We start from the raw sequence: 21,124 nt of genomic DNA on the forward strand, positions 1-21,124 counted from the left end.
AATTTCCCTCAAGCCATTACTGTAAATGAGAGTGGTGTGTAATTTTTGTCTCCTCCAATTTCTTCCACACTGCAATCAAAGGGTCTTAAGTATCTGTGAGATACAGGAATCTTACCTGCTAGAGGACATAAATGAATGAAAACCTAGAACATATGCTTAATTTGTATGACATTATCATATTCTTAAAACCCTTGAACATTTGCCTAATTTTGACTAGAAATTATCTGAAGTATTTTAATTGAATCTTAGCTTTGTGCTTGTAAATTTAGGTTGTTTTATAATCACCTGAGGTATTTTACAGTTCCTGCTTTTAGGCTAAGTGGATTTCTTTTCTTTTAAAAAATTTTTGAAGGTACAATAACTTTGATAAGGATCTGTGAGCCTAAAGCTTCTTGAACATAGAAACTGGTATAAAGAGTAATTAGGCAAAGCTGCTGTATTATTAGGAAACCATATTCAAGGTTTTCTGTTAAAAATGTTGCAGTTCTTGGGGTACCCGGGTGGCTCAGTTTTGTTGAGCGTCTGACTCTTGGTTTTGGCTCAGGTCATGATCTCAGGGTCCTGAGATCAAGCCCCAAGTCAGGCTGTGCACTGAACACAGAGCCTGCTTAAGATTCTCTCTCCCTATTCCTCTGATCCTATCCCTGCTCTCTCTTTCTCTCTCTCTCGAAAATAAATAAGTCTTAAAAAAATGTTACAGTTCCACGTACAACTAACTGCTGGCATAATTAATAGTCTTCAGTTAATTCACTGAATGTTCGTGGAACATTTAGCATATTACAGGCACTGTACTTGGTGCTAGAGATTCAGTATTGAATGAAACAGGTGTAAAATCACAGAATTTGCAGTCTAGTGGAGAAGAATGGTCTTAAGCATATAATCATTCACGCACCAAAATAGGGAAATTACAATTATGATAAATACTACAAAAGGAAGGTGCATATGGTTCTAAGAATATATATTAAAGGAATTTGTAGAAAATGGTAAGTCAGGAAAGATTTAGTTTAAGAGGAAGAACAATCTAAAAAGGAACAACTGCTTCAAAGATTATAGCAGAAGGGCACATGGCTCCTTCAAGAAACTAACAAAATTACCTTATGGGTGATAGAGAAGAGGCTGGAAGTTGCTTCTGGATCAATGAGGAGGAGGGAGCATTTTTCGTTATCATGATGACTGGGGGCCTGTGGTGTTAAACATCTTATAATACTAGAAGTGTTCCCACATGACAAAGAACAATCGCTTCCTATATCCAGTAAGTAACCCATTTAAGACACGCAGAGCCCTTCAGCTATGACAAGAACTTTGGTCACTGTAATGGAAAACCATGAAGGTGTTTTTTTGTGGGGGTGGAGAGAGGAGAGATGACAAGGTTTTGAAAAGAAGAAGAAGAAAAGAAGAAGAAGAAGAAGAAGAAGAAGAAGAAGAAGAAGAAGAAGAAGAAGAAGAAAACAACCTATGCCTACAATGTGGAGGGCAAATTGAAGGGAGCCAAGGGAAAGAGGCACATGTTAGGATGCTGCTCCAGTGGTCCAGGTAAGAAGGAACAGTATTTATTGCTAGTGTTCTGCAAGCATTGGAAAAAACCTATAAAATGGTTGAAGTTATTTCTTACTGGCCAATATAGTAGACCGTTAAGCATAAAGAACACTTTCTTTGGCCCTTTAGCTCCCCAATTCATTCTCAAGTTTTGTGTGAGCCACCTAATTCTACTTTAAGGAGAGCCAACCATGGAGGCAATAGCATCCATGTTAGACTTCTGCCTTAAGCATTAATCCAATAGTGATTCTGGTCACCACCCCATGCTGACAGTAAATATTTGGCAGTGATAGTCATAGAATTTTAGAATTCAAGGAATATTAGATATAATCTAATTGGGCCTCGATTCTGCAGAAGAGGACTGAAACCTAGAGAAAATAATTACTATGCTGAAGATTTCACATCTAGTTAATTTAGGAATTGGGCCCAGAAAAAAAAGTTTCTAATCTGGTGCTTTTTTATATATATATTTCTTTCTTATGAATAATAACAAGGAACTCAAAACTGTTGATGTATTATTATCTGCATATTGACATCAAAGAAGCTCAGACTTTGGAAGTTACAAAAAGTTATGAAAAATATACTCTATAATTGCTGGAAGTAAATAGAAATATTTAGAGAGGATTGTGTTTTGTTTGTTCACTTTACTTTTTTTTTTTTCAATGAATTTTAAAGCCTTTAGGCAGGACATGCATTAACTTGTTCTTCAGAGGTCCTACCACCAAGAGCCACCAATTTATGTTAGCTTCCTGACCCTGCAGGGTTTTCCCATTCCTGACTGAACTATTGCTCTTTTTCTAACCTCCACTTAACCAACTCAGCATAGATGAACCATGCTGACCGCTCTCTCTGTAAAACATACAGACTGGTACTCAAGGCACACTGAATGCTTGCAGCTAAGGACATTCACTTATTTCTGCCTCCAAAGTTGAGTGGTATGTTACACCAAGAATCGGCCTTTATCGTTCCCCCAAATAATTCATGACAATTTTATTTTCTTCCAATTACACACTCTAAATATAATTTATAAAAGCTGATGATGCATGAGAACAAAAAAAGATAAAAGAATTGCTTTTTATAAGCAAGTTTATTTGAGTTCCTTTGAAACATCCAATAAAGGTGAGTTGCCAAACTTAAATTGGATGTGGGTGAGGCAAATATGAAAGATTGGATGAACAGTATAGAGATCGAAAAGCATTGTTTTCAGATAGTTTCCTAAAATGGCTTAAAATTCCAATTCCCTTGTAAAGAAACTAAAACTAGAATTCACAGAGGATTCATTGTGGGCCAGAAAGCCATGAAGAGTACCTCAGTAGACTCCTACTTGGAAAAGAGAGCTTGCCACTTGATGTGCACGTGGGTATTTTAAGTTAAAATAAAGTATTAATATACTATTCTTCATGAGTCCCAGCTTTAACCAGTTTCTTGATCAACTCACTATCTATAGGTTTCTTATGTGAATGATAAGAAAGCTTTTCTTTTAATGTATTAGACACCAAAATATCATTTCTTTAAAAAAATCAATAAAATCTCCTTAAATGAAAGCATAAGTATGTATGGAAGCATATTGTCTTATAAAATATTTATTTTTAAATAAATATTTAAAACATTTATCTTATACCCATATATATGTTATAAGAATAATAATTTTCATAATGGTTTAGTACTTACCTAGAACATTCCATCTAAAATATTTTGAATCTGGTTCATTGATTTTGAATTTAGTATAGGTGGATACTGGAATTAAACAGAGGTCTGTTTTTGTTTTTTGTTTTTTTTAACAGAGTTTCTAGGTAAGAATTATAAGTTCTAAATTAGAGACACCTGGGTGACTCAGCGGTTGAGCATCTGCCTTTGGCTCAGGGCATGATCCCGCGGTTCCAGGATGGAGTCCCACATGGGGCTCCCTGCATAGAGCCTGCTTCTCCCTCTGCCTCTCTCTCTCTGTCTCTCATGAATAAATGAATAAAATCTTTAAAAAAAAAATAAGTTCCAAATTATATGTCCCAGAGAAAAGAGCCCCTTATATAGATAAAAATTCCTTGTCAGCTTGAAGTTCTTTCTCTTTTGAGTAGAGTTTTCGTGCCTTTGATTACACATATATTTTGGTACCTCCCAATGCTATAGCATAAGCTTGATCAACACTAAAACTTAGACAACGGTAGAAGAATTCTTCGGTAATTTTTAACATGAAGTTTTCAAGGTCTGTAAAATCTATTTTTGCAGAGTTGACTACGGCTGGTAATACTCATGTCTACGTCCTTGAATCTGACTTTAGAAATCCAAGTGTATTAAAAGCTGTCACCACAAATGGCCAAAAGCTCATAAAACTTGGTTTACTTCCAAAAGTAAATTTACCCTCTAAAGTTGGGTTATTTTGGAACTGTGGATTGTGTAAACTTCTGCTTAAACAATCAAACAGTTTATGATCTTCATTGATTTACTGAAATCCATCCAAGAATCCAGGACATCTTTTGGTTAAGTTAAACAGAAAGCAACAGCTGTTTCTTGGGAAGAAAAACAACAACAACAACAACAACAAAACAAGCTCTTTAAAAAGAGGGAAAAAAGAGGAGGAAAGGAAGTTTTTAGAAAGGAAGAGGAAGAAGAAAGTAGCCAAATGATGGAAACAAAGAAATATATTTGCTTTTAGCTTAGAGGATGCTGTCAGCCAGTCAGGTACTCTAACTTCTATAGTCTTTAATTGCAAATCTTTCTGTTATGATTTAAATCCTAAATCTTAAGGTTGAGAGGGGTGAGGTACCCTATCTTTCCTTTATCTTTTTATTGTTCGGTATTCAGATACAGTTTGCTATAATGAAGAGTTGTCATGTTCTGTGTCTAAATTGATTGTCCTATTTATAATCTGTTTCAAATACTTACAATGGTTAGCAACGTAAAAATGTTTGAATTACACATTTTATAAGATTTAATGAACCATAACCAAAGGTAACTGCAGTGTGCTGCTGGAATTGGCATTTCTAACCGCAGCGTCTGCTGGTTTGTTGTAGCGGCTTCGCTCCTGCCTGTTTTCATGTCTCTACACCACCCAATACAAATTCTCACAATCCATTCCTTCCCTTTTAGACTGATTTTGTGCTTTTGCTCCGTGAAAAACTATTAATGAGAGGATTTCAGGAGAATTTCTTATCTTACAGTTTCATGTCACCCTGACTTGTAATTAGTGGAAATAATGTTCAGAGACACGCAAATATTTGCTAAGTCTTATGAGACTTCTGAGGTTGTTCATTTTGCCTATGATTAAAACAAATGAGACACTGGTATTAAGCAAGGCCCTGTGTCCTTGGCTTGATTTTCTTTGCTTCTACTTGAAAGAGACGTCCTTTAACTGCCCAGTGTCCTTCTCTGGTTGTCTTCTTCGTCAACGCTCCATTGGAAAAATATCTCTATCAGTGGAAATGGATAAGCTATTGGAAGTTATAATATGCCTGGCTATTGGCTTTTCTGATTATCACTATTTAATAATTTGACTTCTATGTAGAATAATAATAAGTGCAAAATCTCAGCATGTAAAAAGGCTGTTTAGAAAGGAAATACAACATTCAGTAAGCTAATGCCTTTGAGATAATACCAGCTTGTGTGTTTTCACTACCTCAGAGGTTTTCTCTCTGAAACTTCAACTATAAAATTCTAAATCTGGAGATTTCCCTCTCCATATGCTGTTTTGTTTACCACCATAGTTACTTCAATTAATACAATGTCCTTACCTAAGAAATATATACTTTTATGAGTTTTGAGGATGGGGGCATCTGGGTGGCTCAGTTAGTTAAGTGTCCAGATCTTGATTTCAGCTCAGGTCATGATCTCAGGATCCTAAGATTGAGCCCTGAGTCAGGCTCTATGATGAGTGAGGAGCCTGCTTGCAATTCTCTCTCTCCCTCTCCCTCTGCTTCTCCTCCTGTTCATGTGTGTTCTCTCTCTCTCTCTCTCTCCCTCAAAAAAAAAAAAAAAAAAAGGAAGAAAGGAAGAAAAAATAGATGATACTTTAATGAGTTTTCACTCATCATGTAAAATTTTTGTATGTTACTCTTACAATATTTTAGCATTAAAATGAGATCTCCCCTCATTTCAAACTTGAAATTTTGTCTGTATAATGTTTGGATAGATAACAACGATAGAAAATCATGGACTGGGAATTCAGATTGTTTGGTATCTAACCCTGGATGAACCATTAATTAGCCAAATCATTTGTCCTCTTCTGGCTTCTGGTTTTTTTCTCTTGTAAAATGATGGTTCCATAATCTTGGATTATTCTCCAAGGTCCCAAATCCTATGATTCTCTGATACTCCAGGACTCCATGTGTCATTTCAGAACTTCTGTGAAATTAGTACTTTTTAAAAAGTAATTTTAAGAATAATGAAAGCACTGAAAACATTTTTTTAAAACTTTTCTAGGGGAAGCCTGGTTGCTCAGTGGTTTAGCACCACCTTCAACCCAAGGTGTGATCCTGGAGACCTGGGATCGAGTTCCACGTCAGGCTCCCTGCGAGGAGCCTGTTTCTCCCCCTGCCTGTGTCTCTGCCTTTCTCTCTCTCTCTCTCTCTCTCTCTCTCTCTCTGTCTCTCATGCATAAATAAATAAAATCTTTTAAAAAATAAAAAAATGAAAAAACTTTGCTACAAATTTATTTTAATTAATTAATTAAAATTTTAAAAATCTTCCAGGAATTACAGTACAGGCACTTACTGCAAGTCATTCTTTATCAGGTAGCACCTCGTTTGCCTCCCCCTTCGATGCATCTGCAGGCTTGTGTAATATTTCCAGAGTGTCATATAAAGAAACTGGGCACTTTTGCAATATTGCATAGTTAAAAGATAGCCTTACTAGTTGGTGGTCCAATTCCTACAACAGTCCTGAAAGGCATTTGCTTTCATCTAGTAACTGGCTACGATGGTGGTAACAGATGACTTTTAAACAGCTGTCACAAGCTGAAAACAAAACAAAATAAAAAAGCCACCCTCCCACACTATGTACAGACAGCTTGCCAATAGCTGAAACTAATCCTAAGATCATTTTAACAAACAAACTTTTTTTTTTTTGCTTATTGTTACAATTAAATAGAAACTCATAAAATTCAGACAAGCTGGCTTCATGTTTCCCACAGGCCTGAACTGCCTGAATTTTCTAATGGGATCACAGCAATTAGTGGTTTCCAGATGCATTTAAAATGTGTTAAGTGCCTGCAGAAGTTGGCTTTTAAAGCATACACGAGTCTTCAAATGCTTCAATCTCAGGAATCTACCATAAGCCCCTGAAATACTATGACGTCTATGTCATGTTGGACCAAAGTTGGGTGCTTCAGTTGCAATTAATAGAAAAAAAGGGAGAAATGAAAAAAATTCTGTTTCCTTTTTACTTCCTTCTTCTCTTTTAATGGTCACATAATCAGTTCCCTTGTTATCTGAAAATCACAGAAATAATGATCAACTTTCATTGGAGAAAAAGCTGGAATGAAAGCTGTTCTGAAAAGAAAGTTCTTGGTGTCCTTGGGTCATTAGGACTCCTGGAAAACTCATTTCCAGACTGTGGCTAATTGAACTACAAACATGTCAGTCTGACGACATTAACAGTTTATGACTCGTATGTTGATATGTCCAGCTTTCATTTACTTGCTCCTGGACAGTTTCTTGCTGTCATGAGACTCTTCTATAACTGAAAGGTTGAGTCTTTATGTTTATACCCAGTGTTTTACCTTGGGCTGAAAGTAGGCAGAAGGCGACTTTGTGGTCTGTTTTCTCATAACTGGCAGTGCTGAAAACAAGACATGAGAATAAAAACATGACTTTTGATGAAAAAATGCATTTAACAGGTGGTTTTCTCCTCCAGTCACTGACATGGTTATCTTCCCTTGAGACACATCCAAGCCTCACGTCCTTCATATTTTTTTTTCTTTTAGATTCCATGTGGACGACGCATAAACAAAAACGAGAAACACGAAGAGAAGCTGGTAATGTTCACCAACCAGCCAGAGGATTCTGAAAGGTAATAATGACATTTTCATTTAGAGGATGTGTGCCTCTAATAATAACGTCCTAACCAGAGGACTTCTGCTGTCCAACAAAGATGATGAGTCTGTTAAGAGTAGATGAGAACCTATCTGGATCAAACCATATAAAGTAGATAAGGAAAAGGGGGTGGATAGCAATGTGGACTATTTGAATATATTTTCTCTTGTTGCTATCTCAGGAGCAAGAATCATGGTAGGTGATGGAGATTTTTATTTATTTTTTTTAAGTATTTGGTAAATTTCCCTTCACAAGTTTGGATCTTAAGATCATTTCTCTTGAACAGCAGAAATGATCTCCTAGAAAACAACTCTATTTCATTAATAAGGCGGAGTGGTAGCTACATCTTCCCTCCTGAGTTATTAAATCCTTAGCTCAGGGATAGGGTGAGAAATTTACTAAATCCTTTATCAAAGTATCCCAACTTCAGTCACTTTCTGCATTGTGTCAACCCTTTATGGCTTTTCTCAAGCCTCATTCTATTCATTGACCCACATAGGTATTTCTCTGACTTTTTGTTCGGCACCTCTTGGGTGCAAGATATTTTGCTAGCTGCTTGCAGAAGATGAATCAGATACAGACCCCATCCTCCAGCTGCTTGCTGTTCAGATGTAAAAAGCCACATACCTCAGTATAATATATGTTCAGCGTTTGCCTCATAAGTAAGACACATATTCACTGTTCTGAGAAATCAGAAGAAGGTGAGAATCGAGTTGTGGACATAAAAAAACGCATGAAGAAGGATTTGTTTGGCCTAACTTCTGGCAAAAAGAAGATGGGAGAGAAATGAAGAAAAAAGTAAAGGAAGGAATGTTGCAGGTTGAAGGCAGAATGTGCACAAAAAATGTCCTCAAAGAAAAGTTGAGGACTTGTGTAGGGGGACCAGGGAGCAGTTCATTTTGGCTCCCACATCTGGCATATAATACAAAACACATCTTTAATGAGAGACTAAATAACCAAGAACTTATTCTGCAGAGCAGTGTTTCTCTGTCTATAAAGACAAAACTTTCAAGTAAAAGTTAACAAGAAGTAGTAAGACTCAGGTTCTTAAATCAGTGTTTCTCACACTAGTGTTCTTATAACCCATAGGGTTGTAGACATATGTTCAGGGTTCTTGGTCTGTGGAAACCTGTTCATGAAAAGAGGTCCATATGTACTTTCAGTATGAGAATCATGACCATGCACAAGGGGAGCCATTATAAATTTTGAACAGGGGATTGACAATAGGCTAATCTGGCAACAGTGTTTACAACTGGCAAGGAGGAAGATTAGAAACTTGAACAAATAGAGAAATGTCAATTTCTCCCATTCCTTTCAACCAGTATCTATAGCAAGCATTCTAGCCTTTAATTGTATAAATTTAGCATTTTATTTTGTACTACTTTTTCTTATTCTATAACTGTGTTGGGTGCATCAGTCTTGTCTCCTTGATAAGATTTAACCCACTTCAAGAGAAGGAACTTAGCCAACAACAGTATAACCCACTTTAATAGTTGGTCTACGATAAGCATTGATCTATTTCATATAGAGTTTTATAAAATGTAGGTCAAATATAGATTTATATCACAGGAGTACTCTGGGGATTAACCGATTATATTAACAATCTCTAAGATACTATAGATATTGTAGAGGCATAGAATACAGTTTACAATGTTGAACGATTTCTAGAAAGTGATACCCCATTCTCCTTCAGTAGAGGTCAATATTTGCCAAATTTTACCAGTTTAAAAGAAAAAAGAAAAGTGAAGCAAGGAAAGGAGGAAGGAGGGAAAGAGGGAAAGGAGGAAGGAAAGAAGGCAGTCAAATCCATTGTTTCTGTGTTTTGAAGATACATACATCCTTAGTTTTTTCTTCAAGATACCCACTCTATGAGGAGGTGGGGATTAACCTCACCCACCCCTCAACCCCACAAGCACCATTTTCTTCACGTGGAGAATTATAAGGTCTTACTCTGTTGTTTCTTCCTGCAATAAACAGTAATGTTAAGATTCTCTCTGTTTACTAAATGATGAAAATTACACAGAATTTAGTAGTTAACATATTTTTTTTCTAAGTAGTAAAAAAAATCTGTGTTTCCGAGAGAAAGAGAGAGAGAGATAGGTCTTTAACAGTAATTTGAAATGCTCAAGAGATAGTTTTCAGGTTAACCTTTTAAGGTGTATATGACTTGGGGCCCAGAAGAAGGGTGAATGGATGAAGCAGTTACTGCAGTCTGCGTCTTTGTCTCAGGGGAGGTGAGAAAGAAGGAAAAAGGGAGATGAGAGGCAACAGGGCAGCAACAGAATAGTGAGTACTGAGTCATCTTTCCCTCTTGCTCTCCTGACCAGTCTCCTTTTTAATTGAACCATTTTTGGTCCCGCATGGGTAAAATTTGCCATCTCTTGAAGTAGTATGTAATGATATTATGGATATTATACCAAGCTTCTTTGCAATGTAGGAGTAAAGAATAGTGGAAACAACTCTGAGCCCAGGAAGGGATTATCAAAGTAAATACAGTATTTGATGGTTTTTATATCCTTCTTTAACAACATCTCGAAGCATATTGTTTAAAAGCAGTCCCATTCAATATATTATGATCCTGGGGTCATCCTTGTTTTGAATGCAAGCTCCTCATCTTAATTCTTCTAATGTGGATATTTTCCTGTCTTAACATTTATTTTAAGAAATATGAGTATTTTTAAGTGAATTATGTGTTCAGAAAATTATAACCTAGCAAAGAAAATACTATGATTCATTGTAGCCTCAAGTAGAGGTAATCTCAGAAGGATAGAATGAATGTTAAGTTCTCATGAAGTGCCTCTTTTACCTAACATTAAACTTATTCATGATACCACTTATTCATTCAACTTATTCATTCAACTTATGTATTAAACATGATTGAATACAATCTCAGTCATTCATTGCCTTCTGGGAACAATGTACTGGTTTTAGATGCATTTCAGGAGCTCCTGTGTCTTTCCCCATATTCAAAGTACTCAAATGTCTTTACGCAAAACATTGGTGTACTTTAAGAAAATAAAGCAATAGTTGCTGGGTTTGGTTTTTTTTTTTGTTTTTTTTTTTTCTATATGAATAGTACACTCCCATCCAGATGCAGTATTTGGCAGCCAAACAGCTGCTGGCTATTAAATGTCCCTTAAAGTTCCATTTTTTGCTCATAAAGGGAAGAAAAGTGTAGGGACGTTTATGGGGTGACAGGCAGATGTTTTTGTTGGAGCAAGACTGTGTATGTGGTAAGAGAAAACTAAAGTGATCTCTTTTATGATATCATCAGCATTTTTACAATTCTTTTGGCCTCTTTGTTTTTAACTTCTTTCTTACCTGACCTTAAACTATTTTGGAAAGGTGGACTAAAAGGCCGTTTATATAGTTGCTGTCCACGTTGTAGAGAAGTTAATGGTACCATCTACTTTCTCAGACAAAAATTATTTTCTGTCCATTTAGATTGTTTCCTCAGCTAGAAGAGAAATTGATTTTGAAGTGCTGAGTATTTCTAATGACTCACAGAACATCACAGATCATCATAATTTTTTCTTATAAGTTTTACTAATTCTTAGTCATGATTTAAGTAGTTTCAATATTAAAGTTCATGAAACAAATTTGTCAGTTTTTCATAAATTATAGATATTCAAACTAATAAACATCAAAGTCATATTGGACATCTGGACAATAGTCTAATTAAGTGTTTTCTCTTTCCGAAAGAAGAACGTGGCATCTCAATGATGTGTTTATGTGTAATACATTAAATAAAATTAATTTTTATTAGGTGGATTAAGTCACAGAGATTTAAGACAGGGAATTTTTGGAAAACTTGTGTTCTCAGCCAGACTCTGTAAAGCAAGCACATCTCAGAAAAGCTCTTCCATGTAAACAACACCCATGGGATAAACACAGACTTCATTTTCTGAGGCCTCACTTACACAGAATACCTAAAAAGATATCTAGAGTAGATCTTTTGTTCTGTCTGTTTTTAATACTTGATGCCTGCACAAACTCTTTGATTCAATGCAACAGTCACTTGTAAAATTCCTACTATGTGCTAAGAAGTGGTGGGGAGATGTTGGTGGAAAGAATACCAAATTAAAATTCTCCAAAGCATCTGCTTATCAGTTTTCTGGGAAGGACTGGTTCTGCCTCTCAGCATGAAATTTGTGTATCTGGAGGCTGTATCTGCCAGCTTTTATCTCAATAGAAATGTCTTTGATATGAACTGTGGCGGGACAGAGCTTGCTGGGCAGGTCACAGACAACATGCAGTCAGCTGAATGAGTTATATAGAAGTCTTCTCTTTCTGTGTGTACCAACACTTAAGAGTTGCCTTTTTTGCTGAAGGCTTCAGAATTTAAGCTAAAGGCATCTCCTCCAATGTGTTAATTAAATACACAGACCCTTCTAAGGCAGTGCAGTCGGTTTTCATGGCTCAAACTTGATACAGTTTGAGCCAAGTAACATGATGGAAGATACTGCATTAGCAAAATTTAAGTTTTCAGGGCAATTTGGAAATAACAAATTCATGACTCTCTGTTCTGTTTGGGCAGAAAGTCATGAAACTATACTATGTGATGAAATAATGAAAAAAACGAAGGAACTCAAGTTTGGAAAATTCAATTTGGTTTTGGTTTAGTTCTTTCTCTTTTATATCTTACTATACATTGAAAATTTAAATTTAATACCCTCAGCAAGCTGGGTTTTTTCATCTCTGGTAGGCTTTGGCTTCAAAAAATATCTATGTCTGTACAAACATAAGTTTACTTTAGAGAGTAGACAGGTTGTGTTCAGAACTTGTCTGATATAAATTTTTATTCCCCACTTTTTAGTCATTTATATCATTTGCTAATTTTTATCTTGATATAGTATTCTAGCTGTCACCATATTCAGAATATATTGTTCTGTTAGGATTGTAATTACTTACATCACACATCACCTCAATCTCCAAGGCAACTGGACTACAGATTTATTTATCCTTTTCACATCTAGAAAATATTTCTAAGCCAGGGACATCTGCTTTTCAAACATGATTACCTCCATTCTTTTAACCATGTAAGTTCCATTATTCTCTTTAAAGGATTACCAGATCAGTGTTTTCAGTTATTGTAGAAAATACCAGCACATTAAAAAAAATTAACTTATTTGTTTTAAAGATTTATTTATTTATTTGATGGGGGAAGGGACAGAGAGGGAGGGAGAGACAGAAAGAATCCTTAACCAGGCTCCCCACTGAGCCTAGAGCCCAACACTGGGCTCATCCCAGGACTCTGAGATCATGACCTGAGCCAAATTCAAGAGCCGGCTGCTTGACCAACTGAGCTACCCAAGCGCCCAAAAATAAAATTTATTTTAAGGTTGAAACCATTTTGCTTATTTGCCTTTAAAAAAATTTTTCATTTTACTCTATACCATATCAGACTTTATTTTAGAACATAAGCAAGAAAGGAAATGTAAATATTAGCACCAAAACTTAAGTTTCACACCCTCTACTGTCATTATTAGTACTTGAAATATTTGAATATGACATTGTTGTGGTGCTATTATTCATAATCAAACTTACATTTGCTTACTGTTTCACACATCTTGGAAAGTCTTTTCACATTGATATCTAAATTTAGAGTAGGTTACAAGCCAAATGGAAAAGTCAGCTTCAGTATGTGATTCTTGGTTACTTCCAATTGTTTCCATGTCTTATCTGCTGAATAGTTAGTTGTTTTTTATAAGAGGAAGTGCTGATCACAGTGAGTAGAACATGTAAGTGCCCTGAAAATGTTTGTTGAATGAGGCGATACAGTGGAGATTAATGTAGTCTGTAAATTTGCTCTACACTTATGCTAAGAAGAACCATTTTCTGGTCATTACAAATTAACCTGTCATCTTCTTATCCTCCTTGTCTCTCTCTTTCTTTTGGAAACTAGTTTTTGTTTTCTAATTACAACATTAAAACAGGAGCTCTAAGTCGGTTCTTTTTGTGTGTGGCAACTCTAAGAGTTGCTGTATTTATGCAAAAGGCTTTAAGATTTAAAATACAGACAAAAAGAAAGAAAATAAAAGTCAGGTTTAAACCCACTATCCCAGATAACTACTGATAGAATTTTTCAGATATCTACCTCTCCATTTTGTTCTTTAAAAATAGGATCATAGCAAAAAGTTGTTTTTGAAACTTTTTTTGGTAGCTATATTATAAATATTTTCCCAAGTAAATATTTATTTCAGTAGTATACAGCTATTCAACTGTTTCAATATTTAACTAATTCCTTTTTTGAGACATTTAGGTTGAATTCAACCATTTACTATTAAGTAAAATGCTACAACAAACAAAATTTTTGTGCACATTCACTTTTGCTTTCTTTGGGTAAAATCAATTAATTATTATTTATTTTAATAATAAATAAGTAATTACTTATAATAATATAATAAATACTTATAGTCAATAGTTAATTACTTATTAATTAACTAATTTTTGAGAGAGAGGGAGAAGGGGGAAAAAAGAATCTCAAGCAGACTTCCTGTTGAGCATGGAGTCTGAGGCAGGCTTGATCTCAATGATCCAGATATCATGATCTGAGCTGAAAAAATCAAGAATTGGAAGCTAAACTGACTGAGCCACCCAGGCACCCCTTTGGACAAATTCCTAAAATTAGATTGTTGAGTGAAAGTTTAGAAAAACTTAAGACTTTTGATATGTACTTCACAATGCTCTTAAGAAAAATAACACGTTTACCTTCCCTGCAAGAATAGAGTATTTCTCTGCAGTATTGTTATTGCTGCAAATATTATTCACTAAGTACCTCACTCTGATCAAAGTTTCTTCCCTAAGAATGCTCTCCCTTACTTGAACTAAAAAAAATTGCTCTGTTACTTCAGTTGGTTGGTTTTCTAGAAGTCCTTGTCACTAAATCCCATCAGTTACTGTTTTTTCTAACACCCTCAGTTCTTGAACTCTGTTCAGCTCTCTAATCTGGATTGTTACTCCTTGGCCTACAGTGCAGATTTTTCCCTAGAATTTTCTTCACCACCTCACAATTTCTGATCGTTGGTTCTTTTATGGCCGTTCAGGTTTTCTAGTGAGAATTTTTCCAGATATGAATTCTGGAGACACAGGACTGGTTAATAGGCATTTAGAGCAAAAGTGGGGAAGAGATCTCAGACTACTAGAGTCGAATGTCAATTTTTATGCAACCTCTCACCCCCACCCCTCTGTGTCCTCCTCTGTGCCTTCTGGCCCTGAATCCAGAGGCTTTGGATTTGATTTTTCCAAAACAATCAGCCTCTGGCTACACAAAGGGTGTTAAAGATAGTTGCCAGGCTGCACAGGCTCAGTCGGGAAGGGACCTCAGGGATTTAAATGCACCAGAATCAGACACCAAATCAATTCCCTTGTTTTCAACTTTTTCTTCAGCCCTTTCAAGTGCTTAGCCTCTTTGGGACAAATTGTCTTCACTTCTTGGTGGCTTTTTATCTTTAAAAACACTGGCTTTAACTTCCTGTGTCCCACTAATTCAGTTGCAACTGCTGTTCTTCTTCTAAGTCAATTGAGAAAAGTCTCGTCTCCTGGTAGCTGCTGTCTCAATTCTCTTTATCCTCATGGGTTAATGATAGCTTAAAGAATTCACTTCTTGGGATTTTTATCAGAGCTTCAAGAAAAAGAAGAGTTAAACTGATGCGTACTATCTACTTGATTTTGTTAAAGTTTTTGTTTATTTATTTGAGAAAGAGAGAGAGAGAGAGAGAACAAGCAGGGGGAGGGACAGGGAGGCGGACTCAGGGCTCCATCCCAGGGCCCTGAGATCATGACTGGTGCCAAAATGAAGAGCCAGATGCCTAACCAACTGAGCCACCCAGGTGCTCCATACTATCTATCATAGTGATATAATACTTACCTGACTATTACTGAAACAGAGTATGGCAAGATTACTTTTAAGAATTATTTGATAGGGGCATCTGGATGGCTGAGTCTGTTAAGCGTCAGACACTTGGTTTTGGCTCAGGTCATGATCTCAGGGTTATTATTTCAGGTTCCTGAGTTCAAGCCCGGTGTTGGGCTCTGTGCTCAGCGTGGAATTTGCTTGATATTCTTTTCTCCTCCCTTTTCTTCCCCCTCTACATTTCTCCCTGTTCATTTTCTCTCTTTCTATATATAAATGTATATATATTTATAAGTGAGACTAAGTGTTTTAATACTGAGACTTAATGTTTTCTGACATTTTCAAAGTAATTGCCAGATAGGTAAATTATCAAATGTATTTACTTCCATTTAATTTCATAGAGTGTTAACTTGTCTCATTTAATACTTCACATTTGAATTTTACCCCACTGATCTCAACCCCAGCATTCTTGCTGCCTTCATTTATCTGCTATGACTTAGCCCGGTCCTTCACTTTCAGCATCTCTGAATCACTTGGTTTTGGAATGTCTTTTCTTCAGCCAAGATTTGTTTTGCTTTGTAAATCACATTGAAAATCCTGCTTATCAAATAGCAGACTTAATCCCATTTACATTTGTTGATGTGACCAGTATGATTGTTGTCAATTCTGTCTTATTATTTGATGTCAATATTAATATTAGATTTACTTTGTTTCTTCCTCTTATTGATCTGTCTTCTTTGCTTATTTGGTACTTATTTTTGCATTTAGGAAAGCTTGTATTTTTGTTTTAGTAGTTGACTAACTCTTTGCTAATAAGTCTTAGAATTCCCTTTATCCTTTTTCCCCCTTAATCAGGTTTCTACAATTTGTTAGACTTACATATTATTTGCTGTCTGTCTATAATCTATGCAGCAACCAATGAGCTTATTCTAATTTCTACTTTTTCCCTTCGTCAATTTTTTAAGTTACTTTGTCAGAATGCATAAATTTTGCATAATACTTTTTCATACTTGTTCTCACCTTTGTTTTAATCCTGGATATATTCTTAGATCTACTATTTTAATATTCATCAACAGTCCATTTGCCAACATTTCCTTTAGTTTTGATACATACCCAAGATACAAAATTCTTTACCCATACTTCCCTAAGTTAAAAAAAAAAAAAAAGTCATTTTTGTCTTGTTTTTGTATGTTTCCATCAAGAAACTTTGTAAGTTTCTTGGTATTTTTTCCCCCAATCATATTTTTTTCTGATTCTTTAGAAGTAAATAGTTTTGCTACACTCTGTCTTCTAATTTCCAAGGTATATGGTGGGCACTTTCAACAATAAGTTTAAAGTTTTACTTTCTCTTTGGTTATAGTTTTAATAGTAGTTCTACTCCATAGTTTTATTTTTCTTATTGAGAAAGATCCAATGTATATATGATCTTTTTTGCTGTTCTGTATCTAGCACTTTTATCTGACCCTTTTATTTTTTGTTCCTCTACTCAAAATCTCTTAATTAGACTTGCAGTCAGATCTACTCTCCTTTAGATACTTTGTAATTTACACTTCACCTATAAGATGATTTTTATCTTTTCTTTCAATTTCTTTCCTGAATTTGATCATTCTCCTTTTAAATTGTGCTTTTTGTCCACTTCTGTCCTGAGTTTTCTGTATTTATGATTTAAGGCCTTCTTTTATATCTAAAAATACTCAGAGATGTTTAACACTCGTGGATGGGTGTGCAGTTTTCCTCTGTCTCCTGTTTGTGTTTCTAAAGAATATTTTCATCAGCTAAAATCTTTTGATTCCCATTTCCTATTTTCTTCTTTCAGTTTTCCATGGATGCTGCCCATCATTCTATAATCATTTTTTCTGGATTAGGAATAGGAGATCTTTCTATGTAGATATGATGTGTGTGTCTTACTAGGTTTCTTAATTCAAGAGAACCCTCTTCTGTTGATAAATATAAATGTTTTTCCTTGGGTGGTTGATGTATTCAAAGTTGACATATATTCTGATTTTATTTCCATAGCATTCAATTCCACAGCTTGCTTGCTTCTATCCTTTCACCACCAAATTCCATAGGATACTCCTTCTTTCCAAGCCTCATCCTCCCTTCCCCACTCATACCTTCCCCCCAGGTTGCCCTTGTTAAGAAATCTTGGGTTTCCAGCCTCCAGAATGGTGAGAAATACATTTCTTCTGTTTAAGCAACTCATTTGCAGTATTTTGTTATGGAAGCCCAAGAAGCCTAAGACACTTGTCTATGCTGCAGGTGCCTGTCATGGATTTTATTTGCCATTCTTGTTGATCTGTAAGAATTTGGGAGCATGTGTAGAGCAATTTGGATTAGCAGTTGCTAATATCTAATAGGCATCTAGAAGTCCTGGCAATTTGAATTCCTTAGAGAACCACAAGAACTTATCAGCCATGTGATCCCCAAACCTAGTTCAGTTTAAGACTATTAGAAATGTTCTAGAATACAAGGAATTATTTCATCTCTATATAGTGTTAATCTTTGTTTAATTTTTACATGGTATAATTTATTAGAAGATGGTGAAACCCCTTTTCATCAATGGTTCAGGGTCACTCACACCTACCTTTTAGAGCAAAGCTGATAGCCAAAGTTCTTATTTACTGACAAGTAAAGGGCATTCACTATTTCGATAACACCACTTAAAAACAGTAGTGTGGTTAAGAATGTGGTTTCTTGAGTCAGACTGCCTGAGTTCAAATCACACTTTTTAAGTAAATTACTTAATCTCTTTAAATCTTCATTTTTTCATCTTACTGATGGGGATAATCATTACTGTGCGGATTAAATAAGATAATACATATAAAGCTTCTGACCCATAATAAGCATTCAATCACCATGCAGATATATTTAAAACAACTACTTAGCAACCAAATTAGGCTATGGTATAGAAAATAGTTTGCTTAAAAACACTTCCAAATTTCAGTAATTTTCTTAGAAGCAGTCATGTAAAATTAGGTATAGTTATATGTAGTACCCAAAAATGTATCACTGGCTTGTTTTTTATAATAACAAATATAAGAAATATCTAAGTTCTTGGCCCATAGTAAACTTTAATAAATATTTGTTGAATGAGTAAATAAAAATCACACAACAAAATGATATAACTGATATTTATCTCACCCCATTTGGGATCAAAGAATAGAGGATCTTGACTCTTTTGCAGTTATTTTGTAGAGCCTAGGAGCTACAAATAAATATATGTGAGGTTTGCCATAATTTGATTGATCTGAATTTACAAAGCTCATCTGGAGACTTGTTATTTCTTCTGAGCTCACTACTATCTCTATATATATATAATGATATTTGGGTCAATATAAACATCACTTATACTCATTGTGATATCTTTCTTTCTGATAACAAATGAGTGACTTTTGCACACCAAATTCTCCAACACCAGCTGGGTATCTGACAATTCAATTCAATTCTGACACTAGCTCCCTAGAGTTAGCACAGATGCCACAAGTTAATGGTTTAGTGCTGCAAGACTGACCCCACTTTGAACTCCAGTCACAAGCCCCAATGGGCCACCTATGCTTCTGACTGACCAGCTATTAATTGGGGAGCTCTATAATTCCCTCTTCAGGTTCAATAATTCATTAGAATGGCTCACAGAACTCAACCAAAACATTTTACTTACATTTACCAGTTTATTATAAAGCATACAACTCAGAAATATCCAAAAGGAAGAGACATCCAGGTAAGGTATGGGATGGTAGGGGAGCTGGTGCTCAGTTTCCTTGCCCTCTCTGGCACCAACCTGAAGCTCTCTAGGAGTCCCACCCTGACTCACCTCATTAGCATAAACAGGTGTGGTCAGGGGATCCCTGGGTGGCTCAGCGCTTTGGCGCCTGCCTTCCACCCAGGGTATGATCCTGGAGTCCTGGGATGGATTACCACATCAGGTTTCCTGCATGGAGCCTGCTTCTCCTCTGTCTGTGTCCCTGCCCCTCTCTCTCTCTCTCTCTCTGTGTCTCTCATGAATAAATAAATAAAATCTTTAAAAAACCAAAACAAAACAAAAACAGGTGTTGTCAGAAGGAGCTCCCTGTGATTAAGAAAACACTCCTATCACTCAGGAAATTCTAAGGGTATTAGGAGGTCTGCTAAGAACAAGGGACAAAGACCAAGTGTGTGTGCATATACTTTTTTTTTTTTTTAACATTTTATTTATTTGAGAGAGAGAGAGAGAGTGCACATGCAGTAGGGAGGGACAGAGGGAGAAGGAGAAGACTCTCCACGGAACAGGGAGCCTAAGGCAGGCTCAGTCCCAGGACCCCAGGATTATGACCTGAGCTGAAAGCAGATGCTTAACTACCCAGGTGCTGCAAGACTAAGTATATTTTTAATTATATCACACCCAGTTTTTGGCCTCCTTGTCTAAATTCCTCTGCTCTGCTGTGTGATCAATTATGCCCAAAATCTGCACGTTTGCTATTATAGTTTTCATTGACTAATATATTAACTCAATATTAGAATAGTTAAATAAAACACCTAAAAAAGACACTTAAAAATCACCTGATTTATGAAATAGAGAGTAAGATCTAAAGAAATATAGCATCTACAGAATTAGTTGCTTAAGTCATTGACATTTAACTATCATAAATCACGTATTGGTGTATCCTACCACACTTGAATAGATTTAACCTTAATTAAATTCTCTGATTTTTCTGAGACTTGTTAATTTCTCTTTGTGATTTAGAAATCTCTGCTCTATAATCAGAATTTGTCTTTTTTATACTCTAGGTTAAAATACATCATTGACCATTGTTTTTTTACTCATCTTGTGCTTGTTTTCTTTGTACTTTTGGACAAATATCTGAATATTCAGTGTCATTTTTTTCAATTGCCAGTAGTTAACAATAATACTAAAAAACAGAAGAAGAAGAAGAAAAAAAAAAAAACCCAGACCACATACATTATATATTCTCACTAATATGACCCTCCATGACTATTCTTTTCCAACAAGATTTTCCTCTACCTGACCATCTTGTTTTGTTCTTAGCTCTTTGCCCTTTGGAGCCAATACTTAAATCTATTTCTACTGTGAGTCAAAATGTCAAGAGGCAACCCCAGAAATACAAAATTAGATAGTTTTGTACCATCAGGGGCTTAGTACAAGAAAAAAAAAATGAGAATAGATCCAAGCCTAATGTTTCAACACCTTTAAATACATTTGTATTTAAAAGATCAAAACAGTAGTATGTCTATCATAAAATACCTCTGAAATTATGAATAATTTGTAAATTACTTTTAAGAAAAAGTTGATCATGGTTTAACTTACCTACAAATCGGGCAATAACCACAACTTCCTTGTTGTGTTAAGGTGAGGATTAAATTTGGTCAAATCTTATTCATCTGCTTAATCAACATATCTACAGAGATGTCTTTGTAGAGATGTCTAAAAGACATCCGAAATAAGAGGCTCAAAAAAACTCCTTCTCTCAGTATTCCAAATTTGCTCTTCCCGCAGTCTTCTCTGTCTCAATAAAGGATGACTCCATTTAATTTTCAGTTGCTTATTTTCTTTCTCTCTCCCTCTCCTCCTTTCCCCTCCTCCCGGTTAAATTCAAGTTACATCTAGAATCCCAACCTTTTCTTTCTATATCCCCACTACTACTCTGTCCAAACCACTAGTGCCTCTACCTGGATCACTGCAATGATCTTCTAAAAAGGTCTATGCTTTTTC

At 35.6% G+C, this 21,124-nt stretch overlaps 1 protein-coding gene across 1 annotated transcript in view; it reads left to right on the top strand.

Moving 5' to 3' along the window:
- The first annotated feature begins 7,459 nt into the window (after positions 1–7,459).
- Positions 7,460–21,124, top strand: part of TNIP3 (TNFAIP3 interacting protein 3) — an 87,291-nt gene continuing 73,626 nt past the window's right edge. The window contains exon 1 of the mRNA XM_072755325.1: positions 7,460–7,539. Within this exon, the coding sequence (XP_072611426.1) occupies positions 7,508–7,539 (32 nt within the window). The 5' untranslated portion in view covers positions 7,460–7,507. The remainder of the gene's footprint in view (positions 7,540–21,124) is intronic.

Source organism: Vulpes vulpes, chromosome 4 (assembly GCF_048418805.1).
Source record: "Vulpes vulpes isolate BD-2025 chromosome 4, VulVul3, whole genome shotgun sequence".
NCBI lineage: Eukaryota > Metazoa > Chordata > Mammalia > Carnivora > Canidae > Vulpes > Vulpes vulpes.